This window comes from Schistocerca serialis, chromosome 1 (genome assembly GCF_023864345.2).
Source record: "Schistocerca serialis cubense isolate TAMUIC-IGC-003099 chromosome 1, iqSchSeri2.2, whole genome shotgun sequence".
Lineage (NCBI taxonomy): Eukaryota > Metazoa > Arthropoda > Insecta > Orthoptera > Acrididae > Schistocerca > Schistocerca serialis.
Genome location: NC_064638.1, coordinates 469,537,021 through 469,563,955, shown reverse-complemented (window position 1 = coordinate 469,563,955; position 26,935 = coordinate 469,537,021). Strand labels below are relative to the sequence as shown.

Below are 26,935 nucleotides of genomic sequence, written 5' to 3'. Positions count from 1 at the left end.
CACGCGAAACGGCAGTCCATTTCGTTCCACACAAGATTGTCGTCCACCTTTCCCAATACAGCGTTGCAGGATATTGTTGTTAAAGAGAAAGCTGCACCTTAAGGTGAAAGTGAGGGGGGGCGCCGTCATGTATAAAAACGAAATGATTGGAATCTTGCTCAAGCTGAGGAAACAATCAATTGTGCTACACTTCCATGTATGACATTCCTGTCAATGTTTCCTCCGAAAAAAAGGTCGGTCCATAAACTTCGTGAACGGAAACAGGAGAAAACACGTTCGGTTTCGGTGAATCTCTTTCACGTTCGAAGATGACGCCAGGATTTTTAAATTCTTACATTCTGGTGGTTTACTTTACCCGATAGATGAAACGGCGCTTCGTTCGCGAAGGCAAGTGTTTCTGTTCTCTGCCATATCCTGGGGAACTTAAATGTAACACTCATGCCTTCTGTTACGGTCGTCTGTACGAAATCTTTGCAGTAAGGCTTCATACGCAAGCGACGTTTGAGAAGAATCCTTTCTTTGAGGAAGCTGGATCTTCTGTCCTATCAACCTTATGGACTTCCGAGGTCTGCTTGTGAACGTGTCTTGGATACACTTGACATTTTCATGAGACGTGCGTGGCAGACCAGAGCCCTTCCCAATTTCTAGGAATTATACGTATCAGTCATAAATCTTGTTAACTGAATCTTCCGTCGGTTCTTGGTAGGACAACATTATAATAAACGAAAAGCCCTAGTTTGCTTTTGTTTTACAGTATCCTGTTTGTTAAACCAAATGTGTTGACTTTCCTTTTTGTCTCAGTACTGCAGAACAAAAGCAGACTACTCACAAATCTGCTTAGGCAGAGGCAGCTTCTAGCTGAATAGAAGGCAGAATGTACGTTGCACTTGAACAATGGATTGACTTCGCACAATTTCCAACACAGAAAATGATTTCTCTTGTAGTGTAGCAGCAATTGTTGCTAAAAATAAACCACAGCGCAGCTATGTCAAGAATTTGAACGTGTCTATAAAGTGACATGCCCAGCGTGTTTGTGTGTGTATGTGTGTGTGTGTGTGTGTGTGTGTGTGTGTGTGTGTTCCTAAGGGACCAAACTGCCGAGGTCATCGGTCCCTAGACTTTCAGACTACTTAAACTAACTTACGCTACGGACAACATATACACACACCCGTGCCCGAGGGAGGACTGGAAACTCCGACGGGAGGGGTCACAGTGTGTCTCTAACAAAAATTGAAATTTGTTCCTTCTTTTGGAATAGCCCAGTCTTTACTGACTTCCGAAAAACATTTGACTCGGTACCACTTCAACAATTGTTGACGTAAGTACGATTATATGTCATACGGAAGAAAAGTTGTGACAGGATTGAGGATTTCTTGGTGGAGACGTCATAGTATGTTACCTTGGATGGAAATCGTCGACGAAGTGAAAATATCTTCAGGCGTGCCCCAGGGAAGTGTTCTGATACCCTTGTTGTTCTTGTTGTATATTAATGACTTGCAGGCAGTATTAACAGCATCTTCATACTTTTCAGAGATGATTCAGTTGTCTACAACACACTGTGTCAAAAATCTGCACCGAGCGAGGTGGTGCAGTGGGGTTAGCACAGTGGACTCGCGCTTGGGAGGACGACGGTTCAAACCTGCGCCCCGCCATCCTGATTTAGGTTTTCCCTGATTTCTGTAAATCGCTTCAGGCAAATGCTAGGATGGTTCCTTTGAAAGCACACTGACGACATCCTTCCCCATGCTTACCTAATGCGATGGGACCGATGACCTCGCTGTTTGGTACCCTCAGCCAGATCAACCAACCAACCAGTCTGCAGTAATATCGAGTCAGATATGGATACAATATCAAAGTGGCTCAAACAATGGGAATGTGATATAAGTATACAGAAAGTGAAATTATGCACTTCCGAAAACGAAAATCATATGGTCCTATGATCAATCAGCTCACACCAGTACCGGGGTGTAAAAATTTGTGAGGATATAAAGCGCAATGATCACATAGGCTCAGACGTAGGTAACTAGGGAAAGTGCAGTCAAAGGCGATTGCTTGTAAATTACCTGTGCCTTCCATAGTAGGATATTGCTCGAGTTTGTTGGCTGCTTACCAAATATGACGAACCTTGGTTACTGAACTTATAGGTGGTACGAATGATCAAAAGTCTGTTTAATTCACGGGAAAGCGTCATGGGAATGTTCCGAAACGTGAAATGGCAAACTTTTGAAGACAGACGCAAATTAGCCAGTGAAAGTCTTCTTAAACAAATTTCAAGAACCGGTATTTAGTGTATAATCTAGACATATCTGCAGATCTCTACACTTTGATCCCGTAGATGGTGTGGCGACATATTATCTACAGAGAACACGGCGATGCGCAGGGAGTCGTTCCTCCTGTGCTCCGTACCTGATGAGAACGAGAAGAAATCCTAACACGTGCTACCATGCTAAGTAACCTTCGCCATGCGTTCACAGTGATTTGTCGAGTACGTATATAGATGCAGATGATCATGACAATACAAACGCTCAAGGAAACCGGGATAAGCGATACTGCTTCCTTTCCCTGTGCTGGGCACCTGTCTACTAAAGTCATTTTGCTGGTGGAACTATACGGTCCAATCACGATAACGTGACTACCGACTATGTTTGACGTCAAAGTGCAGTATGCTCTCACAGAGGGCAGATGGCCGTGCTAGCACTGGACGGTATACAGGGTGTAAATGTTAAGTTGAAAACCAGAATAACTCCAAAAATAAGCTTCACACGAAAAAATGTGTAGAATCCAAAGTTGATTATTTTCGAGGGGGACATCTGCTGGTGCTAAAATTAGCCCGCCACCCCAGCCTCCTGGGGGTGGGACGGGAGGCAACTTCAAAATTTCAAATGGGAACCCCCATTTTTTATTGCTGAATCAGATTCTACATAACAATCTACGTATTTTGTCTTAAACATTTGTTTTGATTCTTGGCAGTTGGCGCTGTAATTCAAGAAAATCCATGTTCTCATTTCTGCGTGGAAAATGGTTGCGGATAAATAAAAAATACTTATTTACTCCGTCAATTTCGATCTAATCTCCAACTCATAACACAAAAGGAATGGGAAGAGTATTCCTAAAAATTATTAAATGAGGACAGAGAAGAATATCTTGATGAAGGAACAGGGGAAGATAAAGGACATGAAGATGATGATATCGAGATTTTAGAAAGTGAAGTACTTCAGGCGTTGAGAACAGGTAAGAATGGTAAATCACCGGGACAAGGCAATATCAATCCGGAGTGTCTGAAATATGGTGGTGACAAAATTGTGAAACTGATAACACAGCTCTTCAACAAAATGATACATGGAGGTTCAATACCCAACGAGATGAAGCTAGGTTACATTAATACAATATTTAAGAAAGCGGATCGCAAAATTTGTTCAAACTATCGAGGAATTTGTGTTACAAACACATTAATGAAAATTTTTGCGAAACTAATTAAAAACAAACTGGAAAAAAATTTTAGAACCCAAGAAGAACAATGTGGATTCACGGCTGGGAGCTCATGTGTAGACCATATTTTCACATTACGACAGATTTTGGAGAAACATAGGGAAAAATCAAAAAATATAGGATTAATTTTCATAGATCTAGAAAAAGCGTATGATACTGTTCCAAGAAAATTACTTTGGAGAGCACTACATATGGCAAACATAAACCCCTCCTTGATTAAAATAATACTTGTTTGCCAAGAGAAAGTTGGTAATAAACTTTCACAGAAATTTAGAACAAGCAAAGGCTGTCCCATGTCACCATCATTATTTAAAATCTATGTAGATATTAGCCTTAGAACATGGTCTCGTAAATGTAATAGTATGAGATTAGAAATAAGAGATGGAGTTTACCTACATCATTTATTATTTGCTGATGATCAAGTAGTCGTAGCACAAGATGGGGAGGATGCTAACTATATGTTCAATCAACTAGCAGTAGCATACAAAACTTGGGGTTTGAAGATTAATTACCAAAAATCAGAATACTTGACTAATGATTCAGATTAGCTGTACATTGAAGGAAAGAAAATCAAAAAGATAAACACTTTCTGTTATTTGGGATCCATTTTAGAAATCGAGGGAAAATCAGAGTCAGAAATCAATAAAAGAATTAGTAGAGGAGGGTCATTGGGATGCTTAACTCAGTCTTATGGAGCAGGACTGTAACGAGCAGAACTAAAAAATTAATATACAAATCCATATTAGAAAGTGTCGTTCTGTATGGAACGGAGACCTGGACAATTAACATGAAGCACATTAAAAAATTACAAGCTCTAGAGATGGACTTTTGGAGAAGATCGGCAAGAATCTCCAGGAAAGAAAAGATAAGGAACACCGAGGTAATAAGGAGAATGGAAATAAAACAAAGAATATATGACGTAATGGATAGGAAGAAATTACAGTGGTACGGGCATGTACGACGAATGGAGAAAACGAGAATACCAAAATTGATACTGGAGTGGGAACCGCAGGGGAGAAGAAGAAGAGGACGACCTATGACCACCTGGTTCCAAAATGTACAGCACACAATGAGGAGAATGGGCGCACACGAAGAAGACACACAAGATCGAAACACCTGGAGAAAAATTTTGAGAATATAGTTTAAGAACGTTTATTGTTTGTATTGTAATTTCCAAGTAAATTATTATGTTGGAGATAAGCCTCTGTAATGAGGAAAAGCTCAACAAAAAAATTTCGATTCGCTAAAACTAAAACTGTCCCTCTCTCCCCATAGGGTGGGATTTGAGAGAGAGGAATTAGAGTTTTACAAATGGTGAAAAGCAAAATTTATCCGAATCCGCGGAAAAAATTAATATGTGGGTCAACAGATGTAAAACTCTAATTTCTCTCTCTCAAACCCCACCCTATGGGGAGAGAGGAAGAGTTTTAGTTTTAGCGAATCGATATTTCCGAAGTAAAGAAGTATTTATTATTTATTCGTAACCATTTTCCACACAAAAATGAGAACTTGGATTTTCTTTCATTACAGCGGCCACTACCAAGAATCAAAACAAATGTGTAAGACAAAATGTACGTAGATTTTTATGTAGAATCCGATTCTGCAATAAAAAAAACGGGGGTTACGATTTGAAATTATAAAGTTACCTCCAGCCCCACCTCCATGGAGCTGAGGTGGCGGGCTAGTTTTAGCACCAGCAGATGTCACCCTCGAAAATAATCAACTTTGTATTCTACACATTTTTTCGTGTGAAGCTTATTTTTGGAGTTATTCTGGTTTGTCAACTTAAAATTTACACCCTGTATAAAGCGTGTTAAGGCAATGCGCGGAAAACAGTGCAGGCGTTGTCGTTATGTGAAGACGGAGCGACTCATCTGGTGTCCAAAAGAGCATGATCGCTGGCTTTCGGACCAAGGACGGAAGCATTTTCGAAACGACTAAATTTGTGAACTGTTTGATTGCCGCCGTGGTTAAAGTATACCGCTCGTGGCCAAATGGCGCTGTCAAAAACCGACGCCGAGGCAACTTTGCAGCACAACGGGCCATAGCTGACAGCTGGGAACGACGGCTACGTAGGTGGCTCCACATCGATCTCGGTACCTTCCAGAACCCCAATGACTCTCCTTCTGCACGTACTGCAGCTGTCTGTGCTACAAAAGGTGATGAATCAGAGTTCTCACACGTGGTTACGTTATTGCGACTGGACAGCGTACCTTGAGAGAAGTGCTTTAGTCTTGTAATTTAGAAGCGTCTAACGGGGAACTACAAGAATCATTAGACTGGGAGATAATGGGGTGTAAGTGAGATTTCTACCATTTCAACCTTATATCGTAATTGCAAGCGCACTACTTTTTTTGTGGGAGAAGTGTGACAATCCTGCTTCGTCCCACGACCGAATAAGGCACTCCATATTTGAAGACTGCTTAAATCAGCAATGGGCTGGAGAGGTAATTTGTTCGCGTACCACATAATTGGTTAGCGGAAAGAGACCTGGCTGGCGGTGGATCATTTAATCCTTTGTCCAGAGAAGTAGCTGGTTCTCAGATGAATATCTTAGATCCATAATACTCCAGCCCAAACCTTATTATTTCATTTCTGGCACTTTGTCGGATACGATATTGATCAAGACGTACTCCTGTTTCTGCTCGTGAACACCGTTCCCCACGTCATAAAATTTTTTTAATCCTGAGAGAAATGTTGTAGTCTCTACCGTCTGCCTGCAAATGACAATGTTGCTGTTTCTTGTGGATTTTGGCGCTTGTGATTTGTCTTTTGGGCGTGGAACTTTACGAACAGCACGAACATGAATCTGGGTGGCTAGACGGCGATTAGAATTGCCGTCCCCCCACCCGAATTTGGGTTCAGTGTCTTACCACTGGGCCATCCTATTCGATTCGCCCGTTGTGTCTGCACATTTAACATTACTAGTATGGATATACTATAAATAAATAAGTAAAATTAATGAACGGAAATAACTAATACTAAGTTCATGTGCGTAATACCCCCAATTACTACTTACTTTTCAACATGCAATAATACAGCAGCAGCTCGTAATCGTAGACGAGGTGCTACTACCTCAGCGGTGCAGTCGAGTATTATCCCGAACTGACAGCTACGTTCATTTATTCATTATTGCTGCTATTAGCACCACTAAGTATGCAGATGTAATCATAAAAGTACGGCGAGGAAACGGGAGGTGGAAATGCCTTGTGAAGTATGCTCTCCGACAAAAAAACGACACACCACGAAGGAATTATCCGAATAGAACGGAAATCGGTAGATAAGATGTACACCCGCTTTGAACTGAGACATGACGATCAGCGAAGACTTGGGTTGGAGTCGCCTGGACAGCAATGGGATACGAACCTGATTGTCGCCTCCATAAGGTCCGAGAGCCAAGAGTGTAGGTCTGGTGTGGCATACCGTTCGATATCAGGACACCTTTGGTTGCCATCCGCGGCATCCTTCAGCACAGCGATACTTAGACGAAATTCTGTACCCCGTTTTGTTGCCCTTCAGGCAAGCCATCCTCGGCCTGTGTTTCAACAAGATAATGCCCGTCCGCACAGATTTTCTATTGCTTTTCTTCGCGCTTGACCAATTCCTCCTAGGCCAGCAACGTCGCCGGACCTCTCCCGAATTAAGAATGGGGATTTATCCATATTGAGAACAACAACGGTCCTATTACACTTCCCTGGGGCACTCCTGACGATATCCTTGTCTGTGAAGAGCACTCGCCATTAAAGACAACATACTGGGTTCTATTATTTAAGAAGTTTTCAAGCCACTCACATATCTTTGAACTTCTTCCATAAGCTCGTACCTTCGTTAACAGCCTACAATGCGGCATTCAAATGCTTTCCAGAAATATGGAAATATGGTATCTGCCTTTTGCCCTTCATCCACAGTTCGCAGTACATTATGTGAGAAAAGGGCAATCTGAATTTCGCCCGAACAATGCTTTCTAAAATCGCGCTGATTCGCGGACATAAACATCTCAGTCTCAAGAAAATTTGTTATATTCGAACTGAGAATATATTCAAGGATTATGGAGCAAACGTAAATTAAGGATATTGGTCTGTAATTTTGCGGGTCCGTTCTTTTACCCTTCTTACATACTGGAGCCATCTGCGCCTTTTTGCAGTCGTTTGGGACATTGTGCTGGGTGAGAGATTCACGATAAATTCAAGCCAGGTAAGTGGCCAATGCCATAGAGTACTCTTTGTAAGATCGAACAGGGATTCCATCCGGATCTGGTGATTTATTTACTTTGAAATCTTTCAGTTGTTTCTCTAAGCCAGGGATGCTTATTACTATGTCGTCCATACGGGAATCTGTCTGATGGTTAGATAATAGTAGGTTTGTAATATTCTCCTGTGTGAACGATTTCTTGAACGTGAAGTTTAAAGCTTCGTCTTAATTTTGCTGTCTTCAACAATCACACCAGACTGGTCAACAAGGGACTGAAAGGAATCCTTAGACCCGCTTAGCGATTCTACGTAAGATCAGAATTTCTTCGGGTTCTCTGCCAGATCTTTTGCTAAGGTGCGTCGGTGGTAGTCGTATGCTTCGCGCATAGGTCTGTTCACAGGCGGCCGAATCTCTACTATTCTTCGCTTGGCGAAATTTGTGCGTTCCCTTTTGTACCAAGAATAGAACAGCCTCTGCTTCCTCAGTCTCCTCCAAATTTCGTTATTATACCATGGTGGGTCTTTTCCATCTTTTTCCACTTACTAGGCACATAACTCTCCTGACCACGATTTACAGTCTATTTAAACTTTGCCCATAATTGCTCTACATCCATCTTACTGTAGCTAATGGATGGCAGTTCACTGACTGAGTGAATACTCTCCTAGCCTTCTTGACTGATTTATTAACTTTCATAACAACAGTTGTCAAAATGGCTTAATGATCGCTAATCCCCGTTTCTACACTGACGTAGTCAATGAGGTCCGGAATATTGTAGCTACAAGGGCCAAGATATTTCCATTGTGTACTTGCTACCTAGCTGCTCAAGACAGTTCTCAGAAAACGCGTTCAAAAGTTTTTCGCTTGAACGTCTGTGTGCATCGACCCACAATGAATCCATAGACATCCCAGTCTATACTCGATAGGTTTAAGTCGCCTCCAACTAGTATTGCCTAATCCGGGTATTCACACGCTATTGACCCTAGAATTTTTTTGAATCACGCTAGAAGTGTCACAGCAGAATCCGATGGCCGGTAAAAACATCCACCAAATAACTTGCTTTCATATTACATCTGTTATACTCGACCAGATAAACTCAACTTTGACCTCACTAGAGAAAATATTGTTTTCAACTGCAATGAACGATTCTGCTGTCAACTGCACTCACATTTCGACCACACATACGTTTAAAATCTGGCTGGCTTCAGTGTGAATTAAGAGGCCTCGCCTCTTCTACCTACCAGGCAAGCTGTGGAGATTGTACTGCGAGGTTAATGGATCATTCCTCGACCTTTTGTGGGCGCTACTTTCACTGGGTGCAGTTTACAGACGGCGCGATTCTGGAAAGGCACAGTCGAGTAAAGGTTGAGTACTGGAGCTGTCACGTAAGGATACCCAACGCTTTGCCGATGGTGGGATGTAAGGACGGTGAAGTGAGCCGCGACTTTTCCCTAAGGTGAGCAGGTGAACTGGAACGATTACTGCGTGTGGTTTCCTCCGGACGAGCGGCTGTTCCTGGACGAGTTCAGGAACTTAGAGAAGTTGACCACAGTCACTTGGGTAGACTTTAATTTTGAACAACAGCGTGGTGTTTGGCACTTATAATATTTCTGCATGAATTTGCAGATTTAGAAGAGGTTGTCACACTGTATTTAGGATACCTTCTGAACAGCAGCACGGTATTTAGGAACTAATGAATTCTTCATCGAGGTCGCAGACTAGTGATTGCACTTGCACCATTAAGATGAGGTGCAATAAACATTGTGTTGAGGAAGTTTTTATTTCGCCAACCATTTACTGTTATCAAGAACTTTTGGAAGCAGTAACTGGACAAGGAGAAAACCGCGTGGTCGTCCCCTAGAAACCAATGTAACCAACTAACTTTAAAATAGGTCACACACACTTTAATTTCTTTGACATGAATTGCGTATACGCAAGAACCAGCAAGTGGCAGCACGCTCTGCATACTAGGACTGCTGTCATTTTTTATTTTTTCATTAATTCTGACAGTTTTGATGCGATCCGACAAGAATTCCTCTCCTGTGCCAACCTCTTCATCTCAGAGTACCACTTGCAACCTTGAAGTTTTAACAAATGTCCAGTCATCCTGTCCCTTCTTCCTATTAGTGTTTTTCATATATTCCTTTCCTCGATGATTTTGCGGAGAATCTCCTGATTTCTTACCTTATCAAGCAACATTTTCAACATTCATCTGTAGCCCCGCATCTCAAATGTTTCTGTTATCTTCTGATTCGGTGTTCCTATTGTTCATGTCACACTACCATACAATGCTCTGCTCCAAGAGTACGTTCTCAGAAATATCCTCTCCAGATAAAGTCTTGCGGTTGATACTAGAAAACTTCTCTTTGTCATGAACGCCCTCTTTGCAAGCGATCGTCTGCTTTTCATGTCCGTTCTCCGTCCATCATAGATTATTTTGCTGCCAAGAAGCAGAATTCTTTAACTTTGTCTACTTTGTGATCCCACAATCTGATATTGAGAATCTCGCTGATCACATTTCTCCTGATTCTCATTACTTTCTTCTTTCGTCGATTTACTCTTAATTGATATACTTGTCTCATTAGACTGTTCAATTCATTCAACAAATCCTGCCATTGTTCTTCATTTTCACTGAGATTAGCAATGTCATCAGTGAATCTTGTCACTGATATCACGTCAACTCGAATTTTAATCGCTCTTTTGAAACTTTCTTTTATTTCCGTCATTGATTCTTCGAAGTACTGATCAAACGCTAGAAAGAAAGACTACATCACACCCTTATTAATCCGAGTCCTTCGTTATCGTTCTTACAATCTTACTGTTCCGTCTTGATTCTCGTTGCATATCATATGTTGTCGTTGCTCAGAAACTACTATTCTGCAGGACTCAAAGTGCCGTTTTGTCACTCCCTGAACAGTTCCGTTCCTCGCATGTTTCCTTCACCGCACACATTTCGTGCCTGACTCGAGCCAGGTCGGTAGTTTTCGTATTCCTCCAATTCATTACTTCCTACTGTCCCCGAATGAGGGAAACGCTTTGTGACTGGTGTGTCTTCTTTTCCTCACGTCCATGGCGAATGGCTATTTTCCGTATTCGCCAACACCCGTCGGCACAGCATGACGTTGAGATCTTTTCCACTCTGCAGTTCGTGCCAGCCTCGAGCGGGGTTGGCAGTATTACTGATTCTCCAACTCCTTCCTTCCACACGATACGATTTTCTCGATGGGGCTAATCGCCAGTATTTCGATAATCCATAACGTTGAACGAGAATTTTCACAGAGCTGCGGCAAGTGGCTGAAGCACAGGTGGTGCTGACCAGTGGCTGCCACAGAATCACCCACTGCCATACGGCACAATCACCAAGTCTGCCAGTAGCGGCCATTGTGGCACAGTGACGTGGGTACATTGTTTGGAATTATTTTCCATACTATCGCTACGCCAGTACTTTGGAACGGATGTCAAAGAAGGGCGTTTGCATACTGTTGCTTTTTAGGGTTTGAAGCCTCAGTCGGTAAAAACAGAGCCCGCATTGAATCACTTTGTTGCCCATCCAACTAAATGTTAAGACTCTTTTCTCAGGAACAGGCAGGGTTAGCAAGTTGAAATTTATGTTGAATAGCGATCTACCCAGCTTCGCACAGATAGCTCTAATAGCTAAAGCCGGAGTACTTGTTTATAATATGTAGCGAGATAATGCAAGTCCGCAGCTCGTGGTCGTGCGGTAGCGTTCTCGCTTCCCACGCCCGGATTCCCCGGTTCGATTCCCGGCGGGGTCAGGGATTTTCTCTGCCTCGTGATGACTGGGTGTTGTGTGATGTCCTTAGGTTAGTTAGGTTTAAGTAGTTCTAAGTTCTAGGGGACTGATGACCATAGATGTTAAGTCCCATAGTACTCAGAGCCATTTTTTTGAGATAAAAGTTACGCTACGCCTCGTTTTCTGAAGAGGTTTCCGAAGTGCGAGTTAAATCTTGAAGTTCTCGAGCTGTGGCAACTATCCCGTCACGATCTTCATTGGATTTTTGACACCGCATAGTACTCAATCTTTCAGCCCTTCTGACGTACTGAGTTAGACTCGACCTTTTTTAGACATTTTTATTCATAAACAAAACGAAACCAAATTGTAATAAGTAAGTACCCAAATTACAAAGCGAACTCAGTAAATTCGTTTTTCCTAGTCAAAGATAAAACATAAATAAAATCTATGGAAATAAGCAAAACAATGTCGTCAAGCTTTTAATACACACAGCGAAATCAGTAAATCCATGTGTTCTACCCAAGTAAATTCAGTGTTTGTTTGTATTCGTACAGACATGATTACAGCGCTTCATTCCGTGACTCACGCTAAACCTCTGAAAATAGTTGTAACTGCGGTAAACACTCTATTGGCTCTTGGGTGTTCTACACCAAGATGATCATGCTACTGAGGGAGGCATACAAACTCCTGAACTGACCCAAACTCCGGAAACTTTAAGTTACGAAACATTCTTTTTTTCTTGACAGAATTTTGATGGAATAAAGCTTATATGTTGCACATAGCTACGCTCAATTTAGCTGCGAAAATCCCATGAAAATTCGTCTAGTAGTGTTGGACATTAGCGTCTTCAAACAGACAACCAAACATACATACAAAGCTCTTTAAATGAGTCTTATTATATTCTGTTACACTCTGTATATCATTCAAGATCAGTTTTTGCCAAATACTATCAGTGTACAGATACGACTGCTTCACAGTTGTATTGTTAGTACAGTTGACTACGAGTTTTGCTCTTACAAATTTAGCTGTTACCATAAATTCAAGTAGTGTTGTGAGGACTGTTCATAATCATATGGAAGAGAAAAGTCTGTGCAGGGAAAACAATCTATTCAAATGACTCATTCATTTATTCCACACAACTTGCTAGGTTAGCAAAAAGAGTATTTACACTCATGCTCATAAATTTAGGATAATTGCAGAATGTGGTGCCACACAACGCGGCACTACACAAAACTGGCGCTAATAGCATAGGCACATAGGGAACACACACGACACAGATCTGTAAGTCCACAGTATTGATGGTAAGTTGAGAAAACAGTCCCGAAAAACATGTGCTACAAAACGCCACTGTTTCCTGCGCATGTACCCCGACATTAATATGGAATATGATCACCATACACACGTACACAGGCCGCACAACGGTTGGCATACTCTGGATCAGCTGGTCGAACAGCTGCTCGGGTATAGCCTCTCATTCTTGCACCAGTGCCTGTCGGAGCTCCTGAAGTGTCGTATGGGTTTGAAGACGTGAAGCGATACGTTGACCGAGAGCATAGCAGACGTGCTCGATGGGGCTTAGGTCTGGAGAACAGGCAGGCCACTCCTTTCGCCTGGTATCTTCTGTTTCAAGGTATTCCTCCACGATGGCACCTCTGCCGGGCAGTGCGTTATCATCCATCAGGAGGAAGGTGGGACCCACTGCACCCCTGAAAAGGCGGACATAATGGTGCAAAATGATACATGCAGGGGTGAACGTGCACCAATCATAATCCCACTCCACACCATCAAACCACGACCGCCATACATGCCCCTTTCAAGGACATTAAGGGGTTGGTATCTGGTTTCTGGTTCACGCCATACGAAAATCTGGTGAGAATCACTGTTCAGACTATAACTGGACTCGTCCGTGAACATAACTTGAGACCACTGTTCCAACGACCATATACTGTGTTCTTGACACCAGGCTTTAAGGGTTCTCCTGTGACCAGGGGTTAGTGGAATTCACCTTGCAGGTCTCCTGGCGAATAATCCATGTCTGTTTAGTCGTCTGTAGACTGTGTATCTGGAGACAATTGTTCCAGTGGCTGCGGTAAGGTCCCGAGCAAGGCTACCTGCAGTATTCCGTGGCCGTCTGCGGGAACTTGTGGTGTTGTACACTGTGGACGTCCCGTACTGTAGCACCTGGACACGTTTCCTGTCTGCTGGAATCGTTGCCATAATCTTGAGATCACACTTCGTGGCATACGGAGGGACTGTGCTACGACCTGCTGTCTTTGACCAACCTCCAGTCGCCCTAGTATTCTACCCCACATAACGTCATCAATATGTGTTCTTTGGGCCGTTTTCAACACACAGTCACCGTTAGCACTTCTGAAAAGTCTGCACACTTACTCACTGCACCGCACTCTGACATGCCCCAACACAACCTCTGCGTATGTGGACTGCTGCCAGCGGCTCTGTGCGACGACCGCAGGTCAAATGCACCGCATGGTCATACCCCGAGGCGATTTAAACCCGCAAACCGCTCACCAGAGCGTTGTTTCACCAAGTATCAGCATTATCCCTAATTTATGAGCATGAGTGTATGTATAATGGCTTCACCAATAAAGAAATTCAGCAGCGAAAATAAGGAGTGACCTCTTTTTCTTAGGGTTAATCCAGTCTACTACCGGGTCCTCTGTATTGGAGGATTTGGCAAATTTGTTTTTATTCAGCTCGGCGACCGGATCCCATCCTGTCACAACCGTCGTCACTTTCCTATGGGAGTGCAGTCTTGTGCGCCACCTGTCCCTGAATTTCATAAACACAGCCCAAAAACCACACTCAGCCTGGCCGGTGCACCAATCGCGGCCGTTTCTTTGCCGCGCAGATTCGATCAGGGTCTGGCTCACATTCCTGTCTCACAAGATGCGTGATACACGAAAGCAATGCATCACATTTTTTTCACCCAAAAACAGTGGTACGATTGCGAAACTTCCGGTATGGATTAGTTAAAGTTCCGGACTGCGCGCGTAAATTTTCCGTTTCCTCCGACAGATAGCGTAGGTACAACAGTATTTCAAAATGGAGTCTACAAGTGACATACGTTACAAGCAGCCTGGCGTCATTGAATGTCTCACTGCGGTGTATAAAACTCTGGGGAACATTCACAAACGTTTGTGTGCGGTTTATGGAGCACGGATAGTCGCTGGACAAAGAGGATGAGACCATCACAAGACGGCGATATGACAGAGTTCCATGATTTGCAGCGTTCGGGGAGGCCGTCCACCGCTGTCACGCCTCACGAGGTGCAACTTGCTGGTGTGCTCATTCGTGATGTCAAGAGGCAGCACCATTATTTCTGAAGCAACTGCGCACACATAAGCCAAACTGAAGAAGCACTCCCAGCGACTTTGGTGTTAAAACGATCCAGGTGATCGTCTGATTCAACGCGATGACACCCAGCATCACACAAGTTTGATGATTTCAGAACATATCACCAAACAGGATTGGACAGAGTTACCTCATCAACCCTACAACGCTGACCTAGCTCCCACAAAGTTCCACTTGTCTGGGCAATTAAGGATGCCATTCATGGGGGACATTTTGAGGATGATGAAGAGGCGATTCGCTCAGTGAAGATACGACTTCGTGACCAGAACAAGATATGGTACCGTGTCGCAGTAGGAAGACCACTTAACGGGAAGGAGATGACAAAGAAAAATAGTGATTGTAGAAATATCATCATTATTTCTTGCGTGGACGTTTCAGTGTGTTCAGTAAATAATTTTTGATGAAAAATGATGTGGTGCACCAGTTTCTGTACCTACAGAGTTGGTTGTAGAGTCAATTTGTAGGTTAATACACCACGTTTTGTCTCGATTAGTTCGCCAGAGCCGAGCAGCACCGTATGGAGCGCTAGCGGCAGTTGAGTTAAAGATTTAAAGATGGCTGCCATCAATGGACGTGAGCGTGGTAGCTCTGTCGGCGACAACAGTCCAGAATAATTTCAGTACCAAATATGCTAGAGATCCTCGTAGCAGGCTTTCAGTTTATGAGTGGTATAAATGTTTTGTAGAAACAGGATGCTCGGTAAGACATGGGAAACACATCTGGTGACGTCGTTGAACGAGTGAGACAACGTCTTGTCAACAGCCCAACGAAATCGATCCGGCCTGCATCACGCCAACTGCAAATCCCACATAGGACTGTTTGGCGTGTGTTGAGAAACCGTTTGCATTTGAAACCGTCCATATCGAAGATAGTACAAGCAATAAAAGACGCTGATAAAATTGCTCGCAAGAACTTCTGTGCGGATATGTTAAATCGATTACATGAGGATGAACATTTCTTGGACAAAATCATATTTTCTGACGAGTCGACTTTTAACTTAAATGGCAAGGTTAACACACACAACTGTTCGATTTGGATCAGTGAAAATCCACATCAAACATTGCTACATGTTCGAGGTAGCCCTAAACTGAACGTTTTTCGTGCATTGAGCAAGAACAAAATGTACGACCCCTTTTTATTTCGTGAGAGAACCGTCAACGGGATATTGCACCTGGATACGTTACAACAATTTTTGATACCACAGATCGATAGGAATGATTAAGATCGAAATTGTTACTTCATGCAAGGCGGTGCACCATCCCACTACCTGGCTGACGGGTGGGATTTTCTCAGTGACCGCTTTCCAGGCCAATGGATTGGGCATGATGTACCACTCGAATTTTTTTTCTGGAGATCCATCAAGGTTGGCCTGTACCGGCTTCTCTACTTGAACTTAGAGCAATAATTTACGACGCCACTGAGTAATTTGCACCTGCAGTGCCACAGCGACTTTGGGAAGAAATTGACTTCCGATGGGATGTGTGCAGGGTAACCAACTGAAGACACATACATCTTTAGTTTAAGGCAAATAAAACTTGATGTCTTTTCCTACAAAATAACACTAAATCCAGCTCTATATCTTCTTTCAATAAATTTATAAGGACTTTTAAAGTTGTAAAGTCCTTTTCGAAACACCTTGATATATATATCATATATATCCTGTTAAGTTTTTGTACGCTCTTAGAGCATTGCAACGCATGTCTCGGAAAACACTGAGTAATGAATGGGCCTGTCGTTGATTCATAGCATATTCTGTAATTGTACAATGAAAATACAACAGAGCTACGTTATGAGTAAGTAAGGTAAACAAAACCTGCATAATGATTTCCTAGTAAGCAGGCTAGTCCACACTGTTTCCTTGCAGAAGATAAAGAATGTACATGTAAGTAAACAGCACAGTACGCGTAAACTTGCACGCACATTAGTTGTAAATAAGCTGGTAGTGTATTTTAAATGCACCGTGTGCCATAATTTCTATTTAGATGCTGGTTCATTATAGTTTCGACCTTTTTATTTGTGGCTAACCACGTATTTTCCATGCCGCCCTTATTTATTAATCATATTGCAGAGTAATTAGAGCCAGTAGTAGCGAGGGCGCAGCAACAGGACTATCCTTGAGTGCAGATCCAGTGAGACGCTTGCAGAACCTACCAGCTGTAAGCTGTAGTTAAAGAAAACCATTTTTCCAGTTACAGCGAGAATAAGGTGAAAGTAATTAATATTTTTTACATGGCCCCTCAAGCCCCCCCTCCCTCCCCCCTATCGCGCCAGGGCTGCTAGCTCACATACTGTTGTCGTCCATACCAGATACACCTGTAGCAAGAAAATGACGTGGAGAATGATGAATCCAGTCCAAATTCACGCACGCACACCTATTGTGATTTTCAACGTCGAAGGCAGTTGCTACGTGTCAATGGGTGTGACGGACACAAGCGATGATGAACCAACCAAGTTTCGCCGACGAACAGACACGGGTTCTGGTTCTAGGACAAACGATCCCTGACGAGAAAAATATCAAAGACAAGAACGTCAACAATAAAAAAGCCATAGAACACTTATGGAGATCAAAACGGATAATCGAAGTAGCGACGGTATAAGAGACTTGTTTTCTAGCACACAGCTCGCTGACGAGCAAGGTTTTAATTAACCTTCCGCCTTGTCATGGTTTGTGCGGCCCCTCCTGCCTGAGGTCCGAGTCCTCCTCGGGTATGGGTGTGTGCGTTATTCTTATTGTATAAGTCAGTGTAAGTTAGTTTAAGTAGTGTGGAAGTCTAGGGACCGACGACCTCAGGCGTTTGGTCCCTTAGGAATTCACACACATTCGAACATTTTGAATTAACCTTCGCTACGAAAAGAAGCTTTTTTCTCGTGGAAAACGGAGTGTGCAGCTTGGAAGTTTATATTGTTAGTACTTTGTATTCACATGCAGGCTTAAGAACTTGCTATGCGCGCACTCCGTTTTGAAACGTTGCTGTACCTACGCTATCTGTCGGAGGAAACGGAAAATTTACGCGCGCACTCCGTAAACTTTAAGTAATGCGTAATGGAAGTTTCGCACTCGTACCATTGTTGCTGGCGGAGAAAAAAAGTGATGCACTACCAAGTATAGTCGTTACGTCTGTAGCCCTGCTGCACTTCTGCTAGAGTCACCTGCCTTCACATGGTGACTTTGCCACTGGGGAAGCACAAGGAGACTGGATAACTGTACTCCAGTTTGGATCGTTTCCACCTCGGTGGGCCTGCTAACTGGCCCAAGAAGCCACAAGGACGTAACCACGAAGTTCCCCCGGCTAACACTGCTGTCCGCGAGCGAGAAAGTTGGCGGGAGCACATTTTACTCCGCAAGCGACACGCCCAGTAAGTGTCACGCGCGGAGCTGCGGCTGCCGCAGCATGCAGCAGCGCCGCGGCTCTGTTTCATGCTAATGCAATTACGCCGTGCGTCTCGCACTGCGCGACTGCGCGACTCTTACCAGACGGAGATAGCAGAGGACGGAACGTTTCGTGCCCGACTCGGGCAGCGCGGCGAGCAGCGAGCAGTTGTAAATGTCGGCCGCGATGTTTCCATCCGCCAGGTCGGCGGGCGCTCGCTCTCGTGACGGCGAGCCGTAACTCCTTTGTGTCGGCAAACGGGACTCTCCGACGTTTATTAATTCTTTTATTTTCTTGTCCGGCGGATGAAATACACCACTCCTCTGCACCGCGTACACTACACGGCTTTCTCGCAGACAGATCGATGACAGATAAGAAACACGGTGTCTATTTATCATCCGCCCGCTGAGTGGATCGCTGTCTTGGAGCTTCCGCCGCTTGTCTCTCTCGTGCTGTGCTGCAACCGCGGTAACACAGCATTCCCGTTCGTGAAATGTTACAAATGACATAGATCCCATCACATCTGCCAAATTAATTTTTGTTTCGGTTTTTCCAACAATCGGTAGCGTTCTTCATCGCAGTATTATGGACTATTTACTCTTTTCAGTGAGGTATCCACTTTCCACTGCCGCACTTAATATTCTACACTCCTGGAAATTGAAATAAGAACACCGTGAATTCATTGTCCCAGGAAGGGGAAACTTTATTGACACATTCCTGGGGTCAGATACATCACATGATCACACTGACGGAACCACAGGCACATAGACACAGGCAACAGAGCATGCACAATGTCGGCACTAGTACAGTGTATATCCACCTTTCGCAGCAATTCAGGCTGCTATTCTCCCATGGAGACGATCGTAGAGATGCTGGATGTAGTCCTGTGGAACGGCTTGCCATGCCATTTCCACCTGGCGCCTCAGTTGGACCAGCGTTCGTGCTGGACGTGCAGACCGCGTGAGACGACGCTTCATCCAGTCCCAAACATGCTCAATGGGGGACAGATCCGGAGATCTTGCTGGCCAGGGTAGTTGACTTACACCTTCTAGAGCACGTTGGGTGGCACGGGATACATGCAGACGTGCATTGTCCTTTTGGAACAGCAAGTTCCCTTGCCGGTCTAGGAATGGTAGAACGATGGGTTCGATGACGGTTTGGATGTACCGTGCACTATTCAGTGTCCCCTCGACGATCACCAGTGGTGTACGGCCAGTGTAGGAGATCGCTCCCCACACCATGATGCCGGGTGTTGGCCTTGTGTGCCTCGGTCGTATGCAGTCCTGATTGTGGCGCTCACCTGCACGGCGGCAAACACGCATACGACCATCATTGGCACCAAGGCAGAAGCGACTCTCATCGCTGAAGACGACACGTCTCCATTCGTCCCTCCATTCACGCCTGTCGCGACACCACTGGAGGCGGGCTGCACGATGTTGGGGCGTGAGTGGAAGACGGCCTAACGGTGTGCGGGACCGTAGCCCAGCTTCATGGAGACGGTTGCGAATGGTCCTCGCCGATACCCCAGGAGCAACAGTGTCCCTAATTTGCTGGGAAGTGGCGGTGCGGTCCCCTACGGCACTGCGTAGGATCCTACGGTCTTGGCGTGCATCCGTGCGTCGCTGCGGTCCGGTCCCAGGTCGACGGGCACGTGCACCTTCCGCCGACCACTGGCGACAACATCGATGTACTGTGGAGACCTCACGCCCCACGTGTTGAGCAATTCGGCGGTACGTCCACCCGGCCTCCCGCATGCCCACTATACGCCCTCGCTCAAAGTCCGTCAACTGCACATACGGTTCACGTCCACGCTGTCGCGGCATGCTACCAGTGTTAAAGACCTCGATGGAGCTCCGTATGCCACGGCAAACTGGCTGACACTGACGGCGGCGGTGCACAAATGCTGCGCAGCTAGCGCCATTCGACGGCCAAAACCGCGGTTCCTGGTGTGTCCGCTGTGGCGTGCGTGTGATCATTGCTTGTACAGCCCTCTCGCAGTGTCCGGAGCAAGTATGGTGGGTCTGACACACCGGTGTCAATGTGTTCTTTTTTCCATTTCCAGGAGTGTATATCAGCCTCTATGGAAATAAAAGCGCTAAGCGCTTTATAATCAGGCTCAGTTGGTGACCGCAGATATAGTGTGCGACCGTCACGGTGTGCGGACATTTGCCACGATTTTACCTGCTCCGAAGGGCTGGGTCCCTTGTCTCCCCCCTCCTCCTCCTCCTCCTCCTCCTCCTCCTCACTCGCCGCCCGACCCGCAGTAAGGGTACTTACGGAGACTTTCCGCTGGTTTTCTTAACATAGGACCAGAATCTCTATGGATTTTTCGCCACATTTCTAGAGAGAGTTTCGTTGTGGAAACTATTAAATTCATCTCTCATTGAAGTCCGCTCCAAATTTCGAGCCACAGCAAAACTTCGCTAATCTTGGAGATTTTGCGCTCGTCTAAATTATACGTGCCTTTTTCGGTGGTCCTGCAGCAGCTTTCTGTCGTGTTTTGTGTACCATTGGGGATCAGTTTCGTCTGATATTAATTTATTTGGTATGAATCTCTCGAGTGCTGTTGATACTATTTCTTTGAACTGAAGCCACATATGGTCTTCACTTACATAGTTTGGAAGGATTGGTGACTGTCTCTTTGAAAGACTTCAACCAAATTTTTAGTTGCTTTTATAAATATATATATTTCGCGTTTAGTTTTGGGCGCCAAGTCAGGACTGTAGGGTGGGTGGGTGATTACGTTCCACTGAAACCGTTGCAGGAGAGCAACGGTTTGCCGAGCGATGTGTGGGCGAGCGTTGTCATGGAGAATGTGTACGCCTTTGTTCGACATTCCTCTTCTCCCGTTCTGAATTACCCGTATGAGTTTCTTCAGAGCCTCACAGTACCTGTCAGCGTTAATTGTAGTCCCAGCGATTCAGCTCCGACGATAAGGGGAAAGAAGAGGTTCATAACTTTCTGAACAGCGTGGCGACGAGCTGGTATGACATGGGCATACAAAAACTGCCACAGCGTCTACAAAAATGCATCGACAGAAATGGTGATGACGTCAAACAATTGCTAAAAGTTCAAGCTGTAAACTGATGTAAACGATTGTAGAAATAAACAGGTCTATGTACTTATAAAAAAATAGGAGACCTTACTTTTGGGATTACCCTCGTATTAAACATATTCTGCCATTGCAGAGTGTATCGATTGTCAGCCTGTGTGCCTAACGATGAAGACTTCATGCTCCAAATTCGATAGCAGTTAATAAGCAACATTATTTGCTACAATTTGAAGTGTTATTAAATAAACTGAATAAATACACTACTGTTTCTGAGAATTGCAACAACCGGAAGGAGTGATCCGAATCAATCCAAAATCGTAGAATTTGGGGAGCACTGGAACCATGACAAGTGGTTAATATTTCAGAGAGATAGCGTGCACGTAGGTGTGATTAATATTTCAGAGAGATAGCATGCACGTATGTCCAACATGTGTGGCCGGGCAGGTTACCGTTACGCTACGATCACTCGGCGCAAAACCTGCAAATGAAGTGTAAAAGTGGAAGCAAGTGCTGGTATCCGTCATCGACCTGAAAGAGTCTAATATCACCATGCGAATTTGAATGAGGCATAACGATAGGTTCAAATAGTTCAAATGGCTCTCAGCACTATGGGACTTAACATCGGAGGTCATCAGTCCCCTAGAACTTAGAACTACTTAAACCTAACTAACCTAAGGCCATCACACACATCCATGCCCGAGGCAGGATTCGAACCTTTGACCGTATCAGCAACACGCTTCCGGACTGAAGCGCCTAGAACCGCTCGGCCACAGCGGCCGGCTGAAACAGGTGTCTTCTGTGGGTCATACCGGGCATATTGCTACGACAGTGGTAAGTTTGTGGAACCAGTGGACAGAAAAGGGTCACACCAGCAACGAGCGGATACTGGACTACAAAATCTGTCAGCGGTGGGACATTATCTCCATTATGTCCACATGACCCTAACCAAGAGAGGTGCTTCGACCACAGTCTTATCTTGACGTCTGAGCACTGTAAAGGATGTGGACATGTTAATGTGTGTAGTTGCGATTAAGGCTGTATGTTCCACCATATCCGGCGTTGGAAAACGAAACGGCGGGAAATGTTTCACTCTGTTATTTCTGACTACGATATTACTATAATCACAGATTACTGGCTTTCAGTGTGAAAAAAATATTGTTAGTGAAAGTGTGAAGATCCTTTACCATCTGCATAAATTTCTCATTAATGTACTGGTATTTACTTTACGCTTTCAGATTCAAAAAGGGTACTGTTGAAAGAACGGTGTAGCAAATGTGCTGACGTAAGCTGTCTCCAGCACACCAGTCGGCAAAGATGAAGCGCGAAGATCGATAAGTAAGCGCAGGATCAAGGCGCCTATCACGAGAGATGCCAAAGACACACACGTAAGTATCACGTCACCAAAGCCCTCTCGACAACAAGTATTTAGTCCGCCGACAATAACAAGAGGACCTCACGAACTCACAATCCAGTTTGGCTTCTGTCGGTCCACTCACGGAGCGGGTAAAGTTCACTGTAGGCTATGACAGTACGTAGCGACTTATTAGTAGCAGGACTACCTATATTATCTGCAAGGGGACTATTGCTGATGAGGTTGTACCACAACACATGCACTCTATTCAAGTTAAGATTCTAGGTCATGTAAATGAGGAACCGTATTAATCCACATGTGCATTTGTCTCGTAGAAAGAGGATACTGACCACCACCCATAACAACATCCTCTCCCTTGCTTCTTTGCGGTACAAGACTATACAGCAATGCTTCAGGCAGCAAGGTAAAAATGATAAAGTGAGCCACGTTTGCAAACCTTTTAGTTAGTTTCACTGGAGGGCTCTACGACTAACAACGAGAATTATTCCACATTACAAGCTAGGAATTCGGCAAACGATAAAGGATGTAAGAAAGTTCCAGTACTTACTGAAGCAGGTCTTTCTTGTCTGCTCTCTGCCACGAATGTCGAGTACAAGTTGGGAGAAAATCGTCAGTTACAAGTCTACGACAATCTTATAATGCCGATAATCTAAAGATACACAACTGCATTGGTTTTGGGACTGCCGTCTCATTGAATTTTTTAAATGACTGCATGTTCGCCAACAACTGTAGCGCTTATTACAATTTCCACACTCCAGTTTCGGCTTTTTAGCCATTTTAAAATGATTAGATTGGTGAACTTAGAGCAATTGTCAACTTTGGTAACGTGTAGCTCACATCCTTTTTATTAATCTGGATATTAAATGTGTTTCATCAGCTCAATAACTTGAAAATGACTTAGAAGTCGAAGTCGCAACTGTGATAAAATATAATAAACAGTGGAATGGTCGACGAATATGTTGCCGTTTAAGAAACCTAAGTACAAATTTGTGCTAAACTTTGTGGGTAGGTTATTCAGGAAACTTTTATGCATAAGTTTATTTGTCAATCGAGCATTAGACGGGGGTACGAGGGCAGTGGTAGAGTTTTAATGGTTCAAATGGCTCTGAGCACTATGGGACTCAACTGCTGAGGTCATTAGTCCCCTAGAACTTAGAACTAGTTAAACCTAACTAACCTAAGGACGTCACACACATCCATGCCCGAGGCAGGATTCGAACCTGCGACCGTAGCGGTCTCGCGGTTCCAGACTGCAGCGCCAGAACCGCGCGGCGGTAGAGTTTTAATTATGACGTCCAAAAAAATAGTTAATTATCGTATTTACGTACCCTGCGGTGATTAATTTTCGTCAGTAGCAGGAAATGTTGGAACTGTGTCAGGCCATTCCATGCGTACAAAAAAAAAAAAAAAAAAAAAAAAAAAAAAAAAGAAAAGTGTGGATTGGTCTGACGCAGATGCAACATTTCCTGCTACTATTAAAAACGATTTACCCCTGACTACTCCACTTAAGAATGGGCTGCACCGAGTTGACTCGTCTAGCGGCATGCCATTCCTAATGTTGTTGTTGTGGTCTTCAGTCCTGAGACTGGTTTGATGCAGCTCTCCAAGCTACTCTATCCTGTGCAAGCTTCTTCATCTCCCCATACCTACTGCAACCTACATCCTTCTGAATCTGCTTAGTGTATTCATCTCTTGATCTCCCTCTACGATTTTTACCCTCCACGCTGCCCTCCAATACTAAATTGGTGATCCATTGATGCCTCAGAACATGTCCTACCAACCGATCCCTTCTTCTTGTCAAGTTCTGCCACAAACTCCTCTTCTCCCCAATCCTATTCAATACCTCCTCATTAGTTGTGTGATCTACCCATCTAATCTTCAGCATTCTTCTGTAGCACCACATTTGGAAAGCTTCTATTCTCTTCTTGTCAAAACTATTTATCATCCATGTTTCACTTCCATACATGGCTACACACCTAGTAAGTAGCTGAATACTTCCAAAAACGATGAAATGCTAAGCGCAGATTTTGAATACACAAAGTAATCCATAAATCTAGGGGTTCTGAATGTCGGACTTCAGATTCTGGCATACCGATCCACATCTCTCCAGTTGTTGCACATGCGTGATTTTACTGAAATGGGATAGAGTCCAGCCTTGCTGGAAATCCAAACTGGCACAGTTATGTAGCAAAACGTCTTGTAAACAATGTAGTAGCATATGTTCATTCATTTCGTGCATTGTGTAAGTCAGTAACGTTTTTTTAATGGCACACGGCTTAGCTCCAGTAGAACAACCGTTCCAAGTTGGCCTCTCCAATATAAAGCTTCAACGGTGCTGTTATCTCGTTTGACAACTTACAGGGCGGCACCGAGGTTTGTAGAGGCTTCAAGCTGCAGTAGATGGCGTAGCTGTGTTTACAACGACCGTTGCACGCTACTCACCTGTTCCGAGAGCCTGTACAGCTGCAGGGTGAGGTTGATGGAGGGCGTCTCGCTGTAGTAGACGGTGTAGCCCCAGGCGCTGCCGCACCACTGCCCTCCCGTCGAGGGCCGGCCCGCCTCCCGGATGCTCATGTGGCCGTCCGGGCAGCCGTCGCTCGTGAACGACACGAACTTGCCCACCGTGAACGTGTCGAACGTCAGCTGAAAGCCACGCAACTCTGTTTTAGCCTGCCTACTGTGTAGCAACTGCATATGCAGCTCGAATTCAAAGATACAATCTCGTATCTGAATCTAAAGACATTCAGGATAATTCTGACCAGCAAGTTTTATGGAACTAATGGGTTTCCAGACAACTGGTTTTAATCATACACAACTAGAATGCAAAACTTATGGTAAGTAACCAGACGACATTGGATGGAGAGAAAATTTTAGGGAGTAGGAAGGAACTGCAGGAATACCACGCTGCGCAGTTTTGGGTTCACACATATTCCTTATACATGTGAGTGAACTAGTTTTCCGCTTATTGGACCATCTTCAAGAAACAACTGGCTAAAGTCTGAAAAGGTCACTAGTTCTTGGGTAGGCAAAGATACAATCCACGTGCATCGCGTGTTGCTCATCGAACTTGTTCCTTAACATTGAAATTACACTTTACACAGTGGATAATATTGCGCAGAATGAATAATTAAAGTGGAAAATAGTACAGGTTTAATGGTTATATTGCTCAAGTTTGTGAGGTCTCGACATTAGCAGGGGGACTGTTAGACTGAGCACTTTACATTTACGTTGCCAACAAACATGTTTTATGACATTGTAAATTAGATTTAGGTAATGGATAATATCATACATAAAAATTAAAGTATACGATCTTACAATATTACAGGTTACATGGTTGTGATGCCAGAATTTTGTGAGATTGTCACACTGAATTAAAGCTATCTAACTGAGAACTAGTGAATTATGATGTTCAACAAACAAGTTTTACATTGCAAATTAATTTTTTTTTGCAATGTGCAAAATGGTTGAAACACACAATACTACAGCATTACAAGTTATACTTTTGCTAAGCAAATAAGTAATAAAAAATTCGATTGTGTTTTAATTTTACACAGCAGTACGTGTCATTGTTACGGTCTGTAAGTATGTGGATGGTTGACTGCTTCATGTGAAGCTTAACCTTAGCATTAACAATGGGAGGTTGGGGGGGGGGGGGACGGCTTTTTAGGCCCACCGACTCAATATTTATATGTTGTAAGTACTTTGATATAACAACTTGAAATCAAAGCTAATTTATCGTTATTGAATTTACAATTGTGTGATTATATAATTTGTTAATCAAAATTCATTTATTTGATTTTATTCTCCATGGTCCTCAGAACCCGCTCCCCTCCCGTCAGTAACGCCAAAGAGAGATTTGATGTTGTTAAGACTTTGGTTTTAAAGAGTTAAAACGCAACGAACTTTTGCATTGTTGTCTTGAAACATACTTATATGAAGTCGACAGTTTTTATTTTCATTGTTTCTGGTGTTGTTCAACAAGTAACATGAATAGACAACGTTTATGTGATAGTTCTATTGAAAAAGAGCTTGAGGAATTCCTGAGCGAAGCACATTTAGATGAAAGTTAATTGGATGTTGATATGGAAGAAATTGGAACTGATTCCCCGTCTGAGAATGAAGATGGTTCAGCTCAACCTACTAGATGGTACTGATACCAACTGTGATAAATTCATTGCAAAAAATGTACGCAAATATATTATGGAGTCATCTAGAGGATATTGGCGGTCTGTACAAAATATAGTGCGGGAAAGGACGAGGCTAAGACAGCACGGAAAAACTGAGCCTCCGAAATAGGCTACAGAGCTCACTTTTACATCTCGTGAATCTAATAAAAC

The 26,935-nt window shown here is 43.8% G+C and overlaps 1 protein-coding gene across 1 annotated transcript in view; it reads right to left on the bottom strand.

The window, feature by feature from the left end:
• The window catches only part of LOC126483700 (uncharacterized), a 195,523-nt gene that overhangs the window by 82,621 nt on the left and 85,967 nt on the right, over positions 1–26,935 (bottom strand). Inside the window, exon 3 of the mRNA XM_050106829.1 lies at positions 25,041–25,241. Within this exon, the coding sequence (XP_049962786.1) occupies positions 25,041–25,241 (201 nt within the window). The remainder of the gene's footprint in view (positions 1–25,040; positions 25,242–26,935) is intronic.